We start from the raw sequence: 19,197 nt of genomic DNA on the forward strand, positions 1-19,197 counted from the left end.
ACTGGACTTGCTCTTTTAAATATCCACCGTGAATTGATGTGAGCGTGAATAAAGTCATTGACATGTTTCAAAACCAGAAAATTAGATTTTGCTCTATAATTTTATTTTTATTTCATATTTATATTTTATTGTTCTTAAATAAAGCTTTCTTTTCAATGTTCTACTACGTTTTATTTGTAGTTAAAAGTTTATTTCTTTACAGTGTTAAGAATATTTATATGCAAATATGGTACCTAATAATTATAATATAATAGAATTATTAAATTGTATGTATATTAATGTCCAAATAAAAATACTAATAATTGATCTGGATCCGCGCCTGTAAGCAGAGCTACGACGTGTTGGTTCGAAAATGACCTTTGTATTGTACACACAGTAGCGAGTCTTTTAACTCATTGAATTATATAGATACCGGGAACGTGTTGTCAAAGATTCGCTGTTACACACATCTCCCGAAGTATCTATGAATTGAAAACGAACCAGAAGAGCTGTATTCACCTATAGTGTTTCTACATCGCTGGACACGATTGCGCCTCCCTACCTTTTTATGTAAAAACGCAACACATTGCCTCACAAATCAGCACGATTACGCCTGTTTTACCATTTACCCACACAAAATGTGTAACACGATTAGCTCTGAAATATATGGTGTTACATTATTTAAAAATGCAGTTAAAATTATAAACTCAAAGTTGAGTTTAAAAGTTTGAGTTAATCAAATTGACTTCATTTAATACATATCATGGGTAATTTACAATTATCTTTCTAATTTTAAGGTTAAATGTTTTATGACCTTGAAAACATTAAAAATGCATGTAAATAATGACCCAATAATATCAAAATTTACCATTGAACAAATTAAATATGTAATATATCATACAAATATACAAAAATATGATTTTAAATTTAATAAATCCATTAAACAAATTTTCATAGTTGAGCAGTATTGGACATTCTAATTAAAATTATAGACAAAACATGGCTAACAATGATAAGTTATTATAAAATCAGGGTTAATATGCGCTATAAAACGTTTTATACGTTACCTACTTTAATTTTTCATCTACTTGATATAGTTGTAGCTTTCCTAATAATTTTATCTAGATAATTTATCTAAAATAAAATTATTTATCTTTTTATCTTATCTAGATAAAAATAAGTTTTAATTATCTTACCCTCTTATCTATTTAAATAAAATGGTTATCAGATAAATTATCTAGATGTTTTTGTTGTGAAGGTATTTTAAGTTTGTTTTACTTTTGTTGTTGATTTAGGATACGTAACCTATAGTCTAGCTACGCTCTAGTTCTATTTGTAAATATCTACGTTCTATGTACCGCGTTACCCGTATTGGAACCACTCCTACAACTATGTCTCGTTCAAATTTATATTATTATTAATTTATCGGTAAATAATCATAATAATAATATTATTGGCAACAGAAACTGTGACCGTGTGGTTTTCTAGAAATGGGTTATATACTTATATTATATTGTCATTATCACGAAAATCAAGACGGTACCAATGTAATACATATCTTTACGACATACATTGGCTTGTCAAACATATTTTATTTTATAATTTAATTATAGAAAAATTGATTAAGGTCATGTCGCGAAAAGCCTTAATACGTAATATTCTATATAATATATAGACTTTCCTAATTTTACAGGCTTAGAACTGACAACAAAATTAAATTATTGGCTTTGATAAAAATTGTTTCTTATTGATACATAAGTATACACTATTAAATAGTAATACATTTAGGTACCTACATGTAAAAATAAATAAATTTATAAATTTTTACATGTAAAAATACTCAATAAAATTACGAAAACTATTACATTTTTTTGTATTTATTTAATAATAATTAATATTATAATATGTCCAAATATACATAGAAAAACTCAATAAAATTACGAAAACTATTACATTTTTTTTTTTTTTAATAATAGTATTATATGTCCAAATATTTCTAATAATTTAATAAAATTACAAATTACAATTTTGTGGAACAAAATTGTGGTTCCATTACTTTCAAATATTTTAATAAAGATATTTCATTTAGTTCTAATTTGGTCCAAGTTTGCATTATAAATTTAAATTTGTTTTCTTGTTCTTTTCGAGGTTTGTTTATTCGATTTTCTTTAATATTTTTAATTTTTAAATAAGTTTCACTTTGTATGTCTAACATTATATTAATAACTTCATGAATAGATGGATGTGAAGTGTAAAACTGTGAGCAGTGCCGCAACTACACCAATTTGGGCCCGTGTGCAAATAAAATTAATGCCCCCCCCCCCCCCTGTCTTGAAAATTAATTTTTCCAAATTTGAAAACATACTTTGGATTTTGGAAGTTTTTGCTCATACAAATATAAACAAATATAAGGTTAACATAAGTAAAACACATACAGGTAGAGAGTCTAGATAATAAGAGAGTGGCCAACTAAGTAGATAGCAGCCATTTTTCGTCCAAACTTTTCCCGCCTTTTTTTGTTTTTGAAATTTAATGTTTATAAAATGATTATATATAACAATATAAATAAATAATTATTATTAATTATTTTATAATACATAATATACATACATATTACGTACATAATTACATAAATACATTTACTATAGGTAACTAAAAAAATATATTATTTAGCTTTAGAAGTAATAATATTCTAATTATATAATTTGTACGGAAAAACATTGTTATTTTATTATTGTTGCTTGATAGACGATGCTGGACCAAGTCAGAAATCTGTATACTCATAGATCAAATTTATCCATATTCAATATTATTCTATAACACTAATGATTCATATTTTAAATAAAATAACCATCAAGTGTTGAATTTTAATTCTAACGTATAAATACAATTGATAAAATACAAAAAATGAATATACATTTATAATTTAACTAGATTTTTATTTAAAAGATATGCATATTTAATATTATTGAAATGTAAAAATGTCTAGAAAGTGAAAATACATGCATTAAATTTTAATAAAAAAAAATATATATATATTTGAGTAAGCTATAAAATATTTGTTATAATATGAATGTATGATAATATAATGATCAGCCACAGTTAAAACAAATTCAGTCTTGAACTTTATTCTATAAAAAGTTTTCTAATATACTATGTGTTGAATATATAATTATAAATTTATAATAAACTTTAATAAAAACAATTAATGTAACACTTAAAATGATAAAAACATTAAAAAATGGTTTATTTTCAACATAATAATTAATAGTATTTATATAATAATATTTTAATAGGTAACCTACCTAAGGTTACCTATTAAAATATAATAATAAAAATGAATAGTTTAAATAATAATTAAATTATTTACAACTGTCGCTTTTTAAGTTTTATTTTATTCTTAACAGCTTCTCTCATTGCAATATTCTTGCTAGTTTTGAGACAAGCTGCACTTTTTGTCATATCTTTTGTAAGAAGGGTTCCTAAATTTTTACACCTGAATTCAATAAATCGGTTTATCATCTTTGTTTTAAATGGATGACATTCTGAAAACGAAAAGGCACTTAATTCAAGTTCTAATTTCTTCATGAATAATTCGCTCTTGTTGTTTAAAATTAAACTTCTACATTTTCTAAACATTATTTCCATACTGAGGAAAAATTGAAAACATTCTTCAGTAACATATTTTAAGCAACCAGTTTTGTATTCTTTAATTTGAACAAAAGCAGAGTAATCAGTTTTTAAAGGTTTGAAAGAACATACAGAATTAATGCAACCATCACAAACTTTGTCATTATTTTCTATTCTTGATATTATATAGCCTATGGTTAAACAATTTAACAATATTAAAAATAATTTTGTAAATTTGACATACCTAATTAAATAAAATAAACTAGGTACCTAAAGTTAGACATTAATAGTTTTGTAAGTTTAATATTATTTGCAAATCTGTATTTTTTAAATTTATCTTATGAATTGTATTATAATGAATATTATTATTATATTTCATTATATTAAGAACAACTTATCCAAAACAGAATATAACGCAACATATTGTATTAATTTCTAATTTTAATTATTCTTAAATAATAAAGCTTTTGTCAATAAAATAAAGTAAGCCATAGGTTATAAAAATAGAGAGAAATAGTAAGAAAGACGAGTGACTGGAAAATCTGAATTTAAGATTTGTTATACTTTGAGTTAAATTGTTCTTTAAAAAAATTAATAATGTGTCACAAAAGTAATATACCTGCTATATTGTACAAACAGTTTTGTTCAGTATTTTGTAGAACAATAATTGTAGAATCATTAATGCCATCACATAATTCATATTTTTTATTTGATGGTTCTGATAATATAGGCTTAACTTTTGAAAAATCTAATATATCACCAAGAAACTCTCTGTCATCAAGATCATAACTACTGTTGGATACATTTTTTAGAAATTGAGCTTCACAAACAAGTTTCAAATTACTTTTAAATTGTAAAGGATTTGGAATAGATTGAACACTTCTAATACATGAAAATAAATTTTCAAGACAATCCTGAGAAAATCTTCCAGTAAGGAGAAACTTATAAGACTTTTCATTGAGAAAAATATTTTGTAAAACAATTATACTTTTTGTTGCTAATAAAACACCGGTTTGGCATGGTTTTCATGTTTCTTTACACCCAATTTTTATATTTTTGAACATATCCATAAAATCATGTAAAAATTGTATGGTTTCATTGTACTTTTCTTGGTTGAACTTACTTAAAGCAACAACAGGATTTCTAGATGTCATTAATGTAAACCACTTTGCCACTTGTATGAACCATGATGTGGTTTTGAAGGAAGAGTGATATTTTTCACAGTCAACCAAAAATTGTAAGCTGGCACTTACACCAGTACTCACAATGTTAGCAGCTTTTGAAACTTTCATCTTATCAAAATGATTAGGCTTTAAGTCTTCTGCATCAAGATTCCGAACTAATTTTAGTTCAAGATTATTTTGATGGTTTGCTAATTGTTCAATATGTTTACTATCTACAATATTAGATGTTAAGTTATGTTTTTTTACTATTTCTTTGGGTAATGTAATGAACTTATTGTTGAATAATGCTTGTTTTATATTCTTAAATAAATGTGGCACATCTGGTAAAATATATATTTCACGGTTAGAGTCACATGGGTGTATAATACTATTTTGTAAGTGTCCTGTAGATCCGGGTAAACAATGAATGTCAAAGCTTGTCCACATTGCTTTATTGCATACTCCCATATCAGATGTAACTGAATTTACTTTAAGTCCTAACGCTTCAGCTTTTGAAATAATTTCAATTATAATTGTTTTGAAAATATTGCCTTTTACCGAGTCGCTAGTGAAGTAGTATGCAACTGTCTGCTTCCAACGGCTGGATACACCGGCTAACATAAACACTAAAGCGTGGTTTCCAACACCATTATGTTCAGGCAACGTTACCAACAAATGATTTTGAACTAACATCATATACCAAACCTTCAACAAGAATCATCTCATCTAATACAACAACACATTCTTTTTCAGTATCATTCAGTGTAGAAACTTTAATAGCTAGCATCTCAAAAACATCATTCAAAATTCCACTCTCAAAAGATATGTTTTGTAATTTGCGCCTAAGAGTTCTCAGAGAAGGAAGAGGGTAATTTTGATTGAGTAGTTCCTCATAACCAGCAGATCCACATGAACATTTAAGTCGCAATGCTTTTTTAATAGTATCACTAGACCAAGTAAATCCTTTCTTATTTTTAGAATTAAGAGATAAAATTTGATTTTCTGCCAGAAAATTCTATTTATTTTATGGCGTAACTCTCTGATGACTTTTGACCGATTTAATAATTCTTTTTTACAATTTTTTAATTGTTGTAATAATTTTTCTTTGGAGTAATTTTCTATTTTTGGATTTATAATATCATCTGTTATACTATTTAAATTGTCAATACTATTTTCATGTAGAATTGTAAAATTACTATTTATAATTGTAGGTGTATCATCATTAGAAAAAAGTTTATTAGAAGCATAAGAATGTTCTAAAATTGACTTTCTTGCTCTTTTTATAGGACTTGGCGTGTATGTGAGCTTTTTTTTATGAGACTTTCTTTTTTGTTTTTGAGGTGGAATATGACAAAAATTAGTGGGCAGAGCAGTTGCTTTCAATTTTTTTTTCCCATCTATTCTTGTTATTTCCCATTGATCATCATCAAAATGTACCTTAACACGTTGACCGCCATACGGCCGCCGGCGGCCATAAAAATATTGTTACAAATTAAGAATTTTAGGCCGCCGGCTGCCGTAACATTTAATTCCTGCGAGGCCATGTGGCCGCCGGCTGCCGCATTTCTCATATTCTTTTACATAGAGATAAAATTGTTGGCGCTGTAGTAATGATTTTTATAATTATTTTGTGATGTAGAGCTAAAAATTCTGCTTCGATTGATATATTTTTAATCTTTTTACAATATTTTTTCATCGTTATATTGTGGTTAAGTACCTATAGAAATTATTATTATTTTAATTTCTTATCATATTTTAAATTAGAAAATGACTAAAGAAGACAAGTTTTCATTTACTCACTTTATTTTATTCAATAACAATGTCATGGTATTATTTAAATAAAAAAATCTTGTTAAAATAAGTAAATACATTTTTTAAATGAATAAATAAAATGAAACAAACATCTTTTTTAATATCGAACTATTATAACATCTTTTAAAAATAATTTATTTTATTTCCATATTTAAAAACTAGTTAAAAAATTTTAAATGTTTATTTACAATATTAATTGTACCTAATTTTTATTTTGTATGATGTTTGACAAAACAATCAGCACACGTGTAAACATCACATGTTTCGCAAAGAGTTGTAACCCTTTTCATATCTTTGCAAGCCTGTACTGATCCTACAGTAGTTGTCTTTTCGTTATAACAATGAGCACATCTCTTTCGCAGTTTTCGGTTTCTGTTGCACTTTAATGTAGTTTGTATAAAAACGTGTTTTGCTCGTCGTGTTTTCGGTAACACAAGTGAAGTTTGGTCCTGTTCTGATTGATTAAATCCAATGAATCCAAGCATTTCATTAATTAATAATTCTCGAAATTGCGTGATCTTTAGTTTATTCTGTGGCGTGTTCAAGTTATAAACTATCAATGCATTCACTACTGCAGTTCCTAATAAGACTTCGGTTGCCACTTTGTGGTACCACCTTATGGATTTTCGTACAGGGCTACTATAGCTGGATAGCTGATCTGATAAATCAATGCCAGCCTTCCCAGCATTATAGTCAATTATTATTTTTGACTTCACTATTGATTGGTTTTTCTATTTTTTTTACCTGTGTCTATCATAGAAATGTCATGGCGAGTAGATAACATGGTGACATCCCTTTTGTCACGCCATTTGGCAACCACAATACCGTTTGAATTTTCTTTTCCTACTATTTGTCCTGGTTGTAGCTTTGCTTTTGTAACATCTGGTAGTTTAACTCGATTGGATCTTAATGTACCGATTCAGGGGCGTATTTAGATATTTTTTTTGGGGGGGGGGGGGCTGTGGTATTTTCTCCAACTGAAATTCCCTAATTCAGCCTATTAAAAATAAGAGTTAGAAAATTAGTAAACAATTTTAATTTTTGTCATGATTTTAATGTTTTCAAAAAATTAATAATGAAATAATATATAATAATAATAATAATACTACGATATTAATATAACAAATCAAATCAAATTTAAATTTCTTTCTTTGCCACTGTTAGCAAATTTATCTAATAAAATGTCATCTGGTATGTCAATATCTCTATGAATAGCTAAAAGGGCAAGTCCCACTAGTCTGGATTCTGAAGTTGTATTTCTTAAATACGTTTTGAGTCTTCTCAACGTCGAAAAGCTGCGCTCAGCTGTAGCGGTGGATACTGGTATTATAGCTAGTATTTTTAATAATTCATACATGTTTGGATACATTAAATTATCACAGACACTCAAAGCCTCTATAGCAGTTGTGGGCCTTAAGTTGTTTTCAATATTCTTCCACTTAGCCTGCCAAATTTCGTACTCTGCTTCTATAACGTCATTTAGCCCCGGTAAATCATTTTCATAAAATTCAGCAGCTTTTTTTAAATAAGAAAATGGTTTTTCAACTACAATACTTGGTAAGACATATTGTAATGAAGTTATAATTTCATTGTGAGGTATAAATCTTTCATTTAATGCCATCATCAAATCGTCCAAGTACGGTATAAAAATAGATTTTTTGTAATATTCTTCAATGTTGTTAGATGGTACATTGCTTCTATTTCTTTGACTGCTACAAATACGAGGCATTTTTGGTTCAATATTTAACTTTTCAGCAACATCTTTGGCTTCTTTATAAATATTGTTAAATTTTAAATCAACGTTTTCTCTTATGGATTGAAACACAGAAATTACACCGGAAACTTGATTAAGAGCATTAAATAAATCAATATTTTTGCTTTGTAAATATTTCGATAAATTATAAGTATAACTTAATAGTTTACTAGACACACAAATAGATATTAAAAAATTAAAGTTGCAAATACAATGTAAAAGGCTATTAGCTCTTTTTGAAGAATCGGTCCCAGAACATTCACTTTGCACTTCTTCTAATGCAGCTACAACGGGTTCTACAAATTCTTTAAAAAGCATAACTGCTTCATGGCGTAACACCCAGCGAGTTTCACATAAAGATTTCAATTTTGTAGATTGTGAATTTGGTTTAATTTCTTTTATTTTATTTTTGAAGACTGTAGTTCGTTTTGCCGAACTGTTAAAAAAAGAACAGCATTCACTTATTATACCAAAAGCATTTCGAATATCTTGAGATTTTGTAGCATCCGATAAACAAAGATTTAGTGAGTGTGATACACAATGTGTGTATAATGCTTTTGGGTACATATCTTTAATAATTGCCTGAACACCTCTAAAACGACCACGCATTGCTGCAGCCCCGTCGTAACCCTGACCTCGCATTTTATTCAAATCAAAACCAATTTTTTTTAATGTTTCTTTAATCGTATTAGCCAAACCTTCACCAGATATATCATATACCGGAACGAATGTAAGAAAATCTTCTCGAATTGAAAAAACCTGCTCGTCAACATAACGAATACATAATGAGAACTGTTCAATTTGAGAAATATCAGTCGTTTCGTCTGCAAGTATTGTATAAAAATTAGTTTTTGAAACTCTTTCAAGAATTTTTGACTGAATTAAATCACCAAACAAATTTATTATTTCGTTTTGTATAAGTGGACTTGTATACATAGATTTACAACCACTAGTTTCCAAATGTTCTTTTAACACGTTGTCACCATTTTTCGAGCGATATCGAAGCAAACAACGGAAATTACCATCGTTATTTTTTGGTTCTTCTAAAGAAATTCTACCAGAATCCTCGTGCCCTCGTAACGCTATTTGCTGTCTACCACATAACCGAATTGTTTGAATATTTGGCTTAAGTTTTGCGCGATTTTTTATAACTTCATCTTTTCGTTTGCTATTTAATTGTACTAATATATTATCTTGTTTTTTTTCTAAAATTGCTTTTATGTTATCAGCAGTAAGTAACGAATTTTTATGGTAATAATTTTTTTCGTGATTTCTAAAGTCTTCCAATGCGTCTTTTAACTTTGTCAAGGGTTTTAAAACAAGTTTTCCTAACTTCTCATGTGATCCCTTACCAACCTGATTTAAATTTAAGAACAGTACACAGAATTTACAAAATAAACCCTCTCTTAATTTTGAATATGCTAACCATTTGAAAGTTTCAAGCCATTTAATTTGAAATTTACGTTTATATTTTCCACTATTATCATATGGGAAATTAAACTTTAAATCGGGTGTCCATACGTTTTGCAAAATTGAAACTTTCTCTTCGTCACTTAAATTATTCTTACATTCAACATAACCTCCTATATCAAACTTAGAATCTAAACATTTTAAACTAGGTTCAATTACCGGAGACATAACTGGTGGACTTGGAGCTGTTTTTTCTGTTTCAAGTGTTGCAATAATGTCATCATCTTGTAAAACATTCGATGTAGATGGAACTGTATCATCGACGGATTCGGTGGACTGTTTGGATTTTTTATAAAAATGCAATAATGATTGTTGAGTTCTTTTCATTATGCTTAGGTGTATTATTATTATTTTATTTAACCAACAAATAAAAACACTCGTCACAATCCACTGTCTTAGTCAGTGGCGGATTGTGCCACCGGGAGGCCGGGAAGTTTCCCGGTGGGCTAGAGCCGGTCATAGCTAACGAGCCTATCGTCCTAAACTGATTTTATAATAATTTATTTATACTAAAATATGTTCTCTTTTATTTTTTAAAATATTATTGTTCGATAAAATATTTTTATTACCTATACATGATGTTTTGTGCATAAAACGTTATAAGTTTTAATTTTATGTGTAATGCATGAAGTACAATATACATATATTATTATCTATAAATAAAAACAACTAGTCAATTTTATAATATACCCGGTATGGCGGTATTATCTCAGTAACTGGAAATACCTAATCGAAATACAAACGATCATTCATAATTCAGATATCAAGCGTATGACCACGGTTATATTCATACAATCATACTGTAGACATAAATATAAATTTAAAATTTATATAATTATATGTCTATGGTTGTATTGTAGTGTGCACGCGATTTGCGGTCGTTATGATAAGTGATAACATTGATTCAAAGATGACATTATTTAATATTTTTGTTTAAATAGTTTTTGGTGTCGATTAAAAATCTAGACACACGAGTACACGACACACGAAGAAGTGTAATTTTATAATTGGTGACTGGTGTACCTAATTTTATGTAAACGTTTTTTTTTAAAAGTGTTCTTTGTTAGAGTACCTAATAATGTCTGAAAATAAACGTAAAGGCGGAGCCCAAAAAGTTAGGGAAAAAAATAAGAAACTTTTATTTTCACAAGCGAACAAATGTAGACCGATCTCGGAATTATTTTCAATCCCGCCAATTCAAAAAGTGAGTACCTATATTTAAAGAAGTACCTAATAATTTATAATATTATGTTTTATTTTTTTGTGTGTGGTAAGATTAAAATTTAAAAAACAAACCTATTAGTTTAAACATTTATCAGAACATAGGTAATTCTTTACACTTTTATAAATGGTTTTAGAGTGATCAAATATTATGTAATAATTCAAACTATGATGAAGTTATCAATTGCAAAGATGTTGATAGTACATTAAATATACTAGAAAAGGTAAAATTAAAGTTTAATTCTTAAATAAATATCTATAAATAAATAAATCATAATGCTTTTAAAAAATATTTCTTTTATGTCTATACTGTAACATAATAATTGCTAAACGTGCTTGCAAACTAAATATATTTTTGTGTATTAAATTATGTGTAGGAGAATGTTATGAAAGTTTGTGGTTTGGTTAATGCTGATGTTGATGATGACAAAGATATTGTTATGGTTGAAGATGATGTTATTATGGTTGAAGATGTTGACAAAAATAATTTGTTAGATAATAATTTTACTTTAAATTATTTTCAAAAACCTATGCTGTCTAGTATCAATGATTTTTTTAAGTTTCATCCAAAACAACCTCATGTTGAAAAATTCTTTAAATCATCTAAAGCTTATTTTAGGAGCAATAGTATTAAACGCCAGTGGTTAAGTTTTGATAATCAATCAAAAAGCTTGTTTTGTAGTGTATGCTTAGCTTTTTCTTCAGAACCTAATCTATTCACTAAAGGTTTATCCGTTTGGACACATGTATACCAACGTATAGAAGAACATGAAGCTAGCAAAACACATATGTCTTGTTCTGAATCATATCTTTTACATACAAGTAACAAAACTATTGATATATTATTATTTTCTGATTTTAAAAAGAAACAGAAAGAAGAAGTTAAGAAAAACATACAAATACTTCAGCGTGTCATAGATATAGTAAAATTAATTGGTAAGAGAGGACTAAGTTACCGAGCTCATAGAAATGAATCAGCTTTGTCTTTAAATAATCCTATTTTAGATCATGGCAATTTTTTGGATATATTGCTTCTTTTAAAAAAATATGACATTGTCCTAAATGAACATGTTGATTTGTTAACTACTAAGGCTCAGCGTAAAGCAAATAGTGGAAACTCTAAAGGAAAAGTTTCGAAGGTTACTTTCATTTCAAAAACCACAGTCAATATGGTGATCGATTCCATAAGTACCCTAATTAAGAAAAACATATCTTCACAGATTTTAGAGGCACTAATGTTTTCAGTACAGATGGATACTACTCAAGATGTATCAGTACAGGACCAATGTTCACTTATTGTACGGTATGTGAACTCCAGTGGTGTACATGAAAAACTTTTATCAGTTGTAACTATGACAGAAACCAAAGGAAAAAGTTTCCATGAAATGTTAGAAAATAAATTGTTAAGTAGTGGACTTAATATAAAAAACTGTATTGGTAACTCTACTGATGGGGCCTCGAATATGCAAGGTCAGTATAATGGGTTTACTGCGTGGCTTACTAAATCATCACCAGGACAAGTACATGTTTGGTGCTATAGTCACGTTCTTAATTTAGTCTTAATAGACTCTACTAAATCTGCATTGCCTGCTGTAAAACTATTTTCTTTACTTAATGAAGTCGCTGTGTTTTTTAAAGAATCTTATAAAAGAATGAATGTTTGGAAAAATACTGTTGGAGAAAATATTAAAAAAAAATTGGTTTCTATTGGAATGACACGGTGGTGGTCAAAAGAAAAATCTTTACAAACTATATTTGGTGAAGATAACCTTTTTGTGCAACTTATAATATCATTAGATACAATTCAATCATCCCATGACTTTAATCCTGAAATTAAAGCAAAAGCTAGAAATCTAAAAGAAGCATTTATGAGTTATGAATTAATATTAACATCATTAATTTACATTAAAATTTTTAAAATTGTGGGACCTTTATCTAGATATCTACAAACCTCAGGAATTGACTTGATAAAATCTCAAGAATTAGTAAATAAAGCTTTACATAATTTAAAACAAATTCAGAGAGGTATGAAAGATGTAAAATCTGAAGCAGATAAATTCATAACTATAATTGAAGAAACATTTGAAGATAAACATAATATGGATGTTTTAATTGAAAAAGAGTTCCCAAAAATCAGATGTAGGCATAAAAAAAAAATGGCCGATGAGATGACATCAGATCAACCTATACTTGATGCTGAAGAAAAATTCACAGTTGAAGTTCACAATATAATTTTTGACAAAACAATTTGTTGCATGGAAGAAAGGTTCTCCTCCAATAAAAAACTGTACTGTGATTTAGCATGTTTGTCACCAAATAACTTTAAAGATTTACATGATAAAGAAATACCATTTGATACATTACTTGAATTGTCCAAAGTCTTAAAAAAATTTGATGACAAATTGACTCATGCTAAATTGTTAGACGAAATGTTAAATTTTTCATCATCCTGGGATCAGTTAAAAAGAACTGTACCTGAATACTATGAAAAAAGTAGTGAAGATAATATTGAAGAAGAAACAAGTGATAAACATGGCACAAATGTTGAAGAAGTACACTGCAAGTCTTGCATGAATTGTCCTCACTGTTGCTATAATGTACTTTTGAAGTATAATTTGTATAGTAATGCATACCATTTTTTGTTTCTTGCTTATAAGTATCTGCTTACACTTCCATGTACACAGGTAATGACATACATTTCAAATTTTATAATTATTATTTTAGTAATTAATTATACGGTATATTTTAATTACTAATTTTGACTTACCAGGTAGCATGTGAAAGGTCGTTCTCCAAGCTAAAGATAATCAAAACACGATTGAGAAATTCATTGAGCGAAGAAAAGCTAGAAGCATTTATGCTTATGAATGTGGAAAAAAGTATATTACATAGTATAGACTCAGAAGAAATTATTGACATTATAAAAAATAGTAGTGATTTCTTAAATAAAAAACTATCATATTAAGTTTTGGCCAAGTTCTACCTTATTCAATTTTTTAATTTGTATAATATTATACAGGCATGCTTCCACTGTTTATCAAAATTGTTCATAATGTCTTATGTTGAATAATATACCTATATACATCACTTGAATAATGAATATGATATAATTTATTGATATATTATATTATATATTAATATATTATGTAATACATATATAATATCAATAATACTTTTATGGTTTATGTAAGTAATAAATTAGGAATATTAAATAATTTATTAAACCCAACTAAAATTATTATTATTTATTATAATTTTACTACATTTTCACTAAATTTTTTGTGTTTATGGAGTTTTGGGCCGGTGAAACAAAATTCTCCCGGGCTGGTTAAATTTGAGAATCTGCCGCTGGTCTTAGTAGTTAGTAGGTACGTACTACATGCGATACTAAACGTCGTGTATATATAACGACAACAAAATATTTATCTATAATAGCGACTATAATATAACAGCGTTATCGGCCGTCATCGTCACAACTTCTCGGAAATATTTTTAGCTCATACAGGCTCGTATAATTATTGTACGGTGATTGAAACGCGACAACGCGTGTATATCAGTAAATCAATTCTAGATAAAAGAAATCGAAATTACGATAATGCAGCAGTACCACATGTCAAAATTAAGCATTATGTATCTTATTGAACTTTTACGATTTTACATCTAGTAGGACATAATAGGTAGTCTTAATCAACAATTCCTGGATTTCGGGGGGGGGGGGGCTGAAGCCCCCTCAGCCACCCCCATAAATACGCCCCTGTACCGATTAAATGCGTATTTTTTTCTAATAGCTCATTGGCTAAATTAAGCGATGTATAAAAATTATCTGTTATAATAGTTCTGCCGCAATTTAAATATCTGGAACTTAAATCTACAACGACTCTGCAACCTAATCCTCTTCCATCAGTTTGGCTTTTGCCTGCATAAACTTCCATATTATACGTATACCCGTTAACGCCACAAAGTTTAAATAATTTTATTCCGTACTAATGCGCCTTTCCAGGAATATACTGTTTGAATTTTAATCGCCCACGAAATGGAACCATTGTTTCATCTACAGCCATCATTTCTTCTGGTTCCATTATATTTTGAAAGTTATGAACCATTTTTGTAATCAGATTTCGAATTTTAAAAATTCTATCACTTTCAGGAGCTTGGTCGTTATCAGCAAAATGCCAAAATCGGAGAATCAACTCGAATCGATTTCTTGACATGATATTTTTTGCTACACAATTTTTGTATAACATCTTCACACTCCAATAATCTTTTAAACTAGGCATTTGGACTAGCCCCATCCACATAAGCAAACCTAAGAACTGTTTAATTTCAACATCATTGGTAGGCACCCACTTAGAAAATCTACTAGTTTTAGTCAATCGATGTTTAGATAACACCTGATCAGCATTCTTTTTCGTTTCGACAACCATTAAATTAATTATTTCGTCAGTTATAAATAAGTTCAAGTATGTCCATATTGTTGCATTGTGCGGTATTTCAATTTTTAGACCGGGATTTTTTTCGAACAAAAAATTTTTTTGGTTTTGATTCGTTATATCATTCCATGTTTGTTTAGAGGTCTTTGGATGGTTATTAACTACCTCTAAAGTATTTTCATCAATATCACTTCTATCTGAAAATACCACCATTTTTTAAATATTTTATAGACAAAAAAAAGTTGTATAGAAAATTATATTTTACAAAATAAAACCATACTGCGATAAGGTGGTATTTAAATTATTTTTTGTATCTAGCTTTATTAGTTTTTTATTTATTTAAAATTAAAATTTTTCTTTAGAAAAAAATATATTTTATTTTACTTTACACATTCTTTGTACTAAATACATATGTATTATTAAATATAAAAGTATTATATAATATAATAGTTGTACTTACCATTGGAACTTTGATTATCACCTGACGAGTTTGGAGGCATGTATGTATCGTCCTCATCCGTGTCATCAAATTCACTAAACGAACTTAAATCAGACTCAGACTCTTCCAATAACCCTCTAACAACATTTTCATCACCAATCTTGAACCTTTTTGCCCGTGAATTCATTTTTAAAAGATAAAATTCAAAAATTGTCACAATAAATAAGTTAGACCGCCGGCGGCTGTATGGCGTCTGATAGTGAATCGTATTATCGAGGTGCCGAATTGCCGCCGGCGGCCGTACAATTATTGTTGAAAATTAATAATCTATGTATAAAAATAAATATTTTGGTGTTTAGTTCGTATTTTTAGACCGATTTGTTCAAGAGATAACACATCGAACGTTTTCGTAATTCCCATAAAATAGGCCGATGGCGTTGTAATAATAAACAACAGTATGGCCGCCGGCGGCTGTATGGCGGTCAACGTGTTAAGAAAACCAAATTAATTACCTACTCAATAAAATTAAATAAATGAAGTATTAAATAATATTGAATATTATATAATAATAAGTCACTTTTTTATTGAAGCCGCAATAACAAATATTATTACTGGCCTATTGATATTTAAATAGAAAAAGTATATAATATTAAGTTTTATATTGTATTAAATGTATAATTAAATAAGATGGTACAATTTTGATAATTTTAAGTAATTGTAACTAGACTAGAGATTATTCTGTTTAACAATCTATATTGATACAAAAGAGCAAATTTAGGTCTATTTGTTTATTAACGTAGAGCCTAAACTATAATAGCTAGAGACATAAAATGTTCATGAAAACATTGTACTACCATGTAAGTTCTAAAAAAAAACCCAAGCTACCTATTTAAAATAAAGGTATATGAAAATGAAAATATAATGAATATCAGGTACAACAAAACTGTCCAAGGTAATCTAGTTTATATTTAAAAATGCTCACCTTTTTTTTAATTAAAATATTCAGTAAATAACTTTTTAGTTAGAATAAGTAGCTCAAGACTTTTATATTTTATGTAAATTTTTGTGTAATTTACACGGTGTTATAAAATTGTAAAATATGCTTGATAAGTATCAATATATCATGTATAGATGTAACATGAATACTATGTAATATATAATAATTAACTATGTTGTGCATTAGTATTATATTGTGTAATTGTATAATTTATATTATTATTAAACGTATAGTATCTATACCCAATATAATTAATCTCATCTTTATTATTTACATAGGTACTTTAAATTTAAAACTTATTAACTTTAAATATCATGTAGGTATGGTACCTAGCTGAATATTATTAATTAAAAAACCTATTTAATAGTTAACCTAACCTTATTAGTTATTATCTAGACTCAAGGCTGGGCAAGTTAATGATTTTTTTCAACTCAGTTAAGTTAAGTTAATGAAATGAAACTGAAGCTGACCACAGTTAATGCAGTGATGATATGAAGAAACAGATAGTACATCCAACAAACATTGAAATCATAGAATTAAGTAATGTTTGGAATCACCAAACATAGAAAGTCTTTAGATTTTTCATTGCTCACATCAAAGGTGTGCAGCACACTTAAATTTGATCGCTGTGAACGATATACGTGAAGCTGAAAAGATGTTACATATAGACTTATGAGTATAAGAGAGTGTTTGAAAGTGCCAAAACTTTTAATAAGCAAAATCAGTCAACGCTTTGTGCTGATCAAATAAAAATATCTAGGTCGATATCTTATTACACCTAATGCAACAAGGTTATTACTTGGAATTTGTTGTCTTTAATAAAGTATTAAGATTTACAAATAATATATTAATTTCCAATATCATTTATTGTATACCTAGGTGGAATTTTAATATGACGCCATAAATGTGTTGTGAATAATATTGAAAATTGAAAATGATCTGTATCGAGCTGCAATTGCCAATTATATCAAAACTCGTAAGCAGGTTTTAATTGAATATTGCAAAGTAAATGACAAATTTTATCTACTAATTTAATAATTTGTATATTATATTTATTACACCATTTTTCTGTCATGAATATCAATTTCTAAATAATATATAGGTCATGAAGCCTAGCTCAGCTTTGATATACCGTAGGAGATAAACATGTCATTAGGTTCTTACTCCCCATAATAAGTGTAATAGCTAAATCATTCAATGAGATGAACACTATCTGTAATCTCTTGTTAATGCATTAAAGAAAGGACACATAAAAGGTAATTTTAATTATGAATATGAAATATTTATATCCATCTAATACTCCAAAATATATACTTTAAGTTTACTATTAATTATTATTTGTAAATTATAATTATATTTTATAATTAATCAATTTTATAGGTCAAAGATATACTGAATCTCAATCATGCCAATAGCAGCTTGTTTAATACCCAAGTTTAAACTTCACTGGGCAGATCCAGATAAGAGAAATGGTATCAAAGAAGCATTATATGGATATCTTATTGAACATGGTGTTGAACAATCACAAGAAAGTAATGTAACATTAAGTTCAACTCTCAAACCTCTTCCGATGACAATGCTTATGATGATTTTTAGTTTTAATGAAACTGTAACATCAATATTGATAATGATATTAAAACTATCATAAATGAATATTTGAAACAATAATATAAAAAATGTTAATGATTTGCCACGAATTCTAAAAACCATATTTAGAGTTTAACACTGCAGTTCCATCATCCGCGCATGTAGAACGCTATTCAGTGCTGGGGACAGTTGTTCGACAATATATATCAATAGTAAGATAAAAATTTTGAAATGACCTCCTTTAAATTCAATGAAGCAAATAACTGCCAATTATTATTATTAGTATATATTTATTTTTACATAATATATTGCTTTACTATTATAAACATTGTTATACAAAACTATAAAAGATATTATTTCTTATTACTTATACATATACATATATATACATATATATATAATACCTATATATAAAAATAATTATATTATATAATATAATAATAAATAAATATGTATATTATATTATAATATAATATAAATTATAATATAAAATAAAAACTACTGTTCTAAAAATACAATATACCATATGGAAATGCTGTATAAAATATAAACATCATGATCTATAATTTAGTTAAGGTTTGAAAAATAAATACTTAGCGTTAGTAAAAATTAACTTTTTATCCAATAAAAGTTAAAAATGGAATTAACTTTAACTTTAACTGGAGTTAACTAATAATTAAATTAACCTTAACTTAACTTTTGTTATTGGTATATTA

General features: G+C 27.6%; 4 protein-coding genes across 4 annotated transcripts; 1 reads left to right on the forward strand and 3 right to left on the reverse strand.

Annotated features, from left to right (window-relative positions):
• Positions 1-7,710: 7,710 nt before the first annotated feature.
• Positions 7,711-8,313, reverse strand: LOC112592384 (52 kDa repressor of the inhibitor of the protein kinase-like). The gene has a single exon (XM_025336410.1). It carries the CDS (start codon positions 8,311-8,313, stop codon positions 7,711-7,713), a length of 603 nt encoding a protein of 200 aa, XP_025192195.1.
• Positions 8,314-8,495: 182 nt separating this feature from the next.
• On the reverse strand, positions 8,496-10,134 carry LOC112592381 (52 kDa repressor of the inhibitor of the protein kinase-like). Its single transcript, XM_025336407.1, has 2 exons — positions 8,601-10,134; positions 8,496-8,506 (listed from the first exon to the last, which is right to left on the reverse strand). The coding sequence occupies exons 1-2, from the start codon at positions 10,132-10,134 to the stop codon at positions 8,496-8,498; spliced, it is 1,545 nt and encodes a 514-aa protein (XP_025192192.1).
• Positions 10,135-13,184: 3,050 nt separating this feature from the next.
• On the forward strand, positions 13,185-13,993 carry LOC112592371. Its single transcript, XM_025336396.1, has 2 exons — positions 13,185-13,712; positions 13,799-13,993. Exons 1-2 carry the CDS (start codon positions 13,185-13,187, stop codon positions 13,991-13,993), a joined length of 723 nt encoding a protein of 240 aa, XP_025192181.1.
• A 1,018-nt stretch (positions 13,994-15,011) lies between these two features.
• Positions 15,012-16,084, reverse strand: LOC112592382 (piggyBac transposable element-derived protein 4-like). Its single transcript, XM_025336408.1, has 2 exons — positions 15,919-16,084; positions 15,012-15,655 (listed from the first exon to the last, which is right to left on the reverse strand). The coding sequence occupies exons 1-2, from the start codon at positions 16,082-16,084 to the stop codon at positions 15,012-15,014; spliced, it is 810 nt and encodes a 269-aa protein (XP_025192193.1).
• Positions 16,085-19,197: the final 3,113 nt, after the last annotated feature.

This window comes from Melanaphis sacchari, unplaced genomic scaffold (genome assembly GCF_002803265.2).
Source record: "Melanaphis sacchari strain LSU unplaced genomic scaffold, SCAv2.0 Contig173_pilon_pilon, whole genome shotgun sequence".
NCBI classification, from domain to species: domain Eukaryota; kingdom Metazoa; phylum Arthropoda; class Insecta; order Hemiptera; family Aphididae; genus Melanaphis; species Melanaphis sacchari.

Excerpts from the sequence above, each read along its gene's own strand:
- LOC112592384 (XM_025336410.1), bottom strand. The coding sequence starts at position 8,313 with ATGCCTCGTATTTGTAGCAGTCAAAGAAATAGAAGCAATGTACCATCT.
- LOC112592381 (XM_025336407.1), bottom strand. The coding sequence starts at position 10,134 with ATGAAAAGAACTCAACAATCATTATTGCATTTTTATAAAAAATCCAAA.
- LOC112592371 (XM_025336396.1), top strand. The coding sequence starts at position 13,185 with ATGGCCGATGAGATGACATCAGATCAACCTATACTTGATGCTGAAGAA. Across the intron at positions 13,713-13,798 it reads TTACACTTCCATGTACACAG|GTAGCATGTGAAAGGTCGTT; the intron begins GTAATGACATAC and ends TTGACTTACCAG.
- LOC112592382 (XM_025336408.1), bottom strand. The coding sequence starts at position 16,084 with ATGAATTCACGGGCAAAAAGGTTCAAGATTGGTGATGAAAATGTTGTT. Across the intron at positions 15,656-15,918 it reads TGATAATCAAAGTTCCAATG|ATAGAAGTGATATTGATGAA; the intron begins GTAAGTACAACT and ends TGGTATTTTCAG.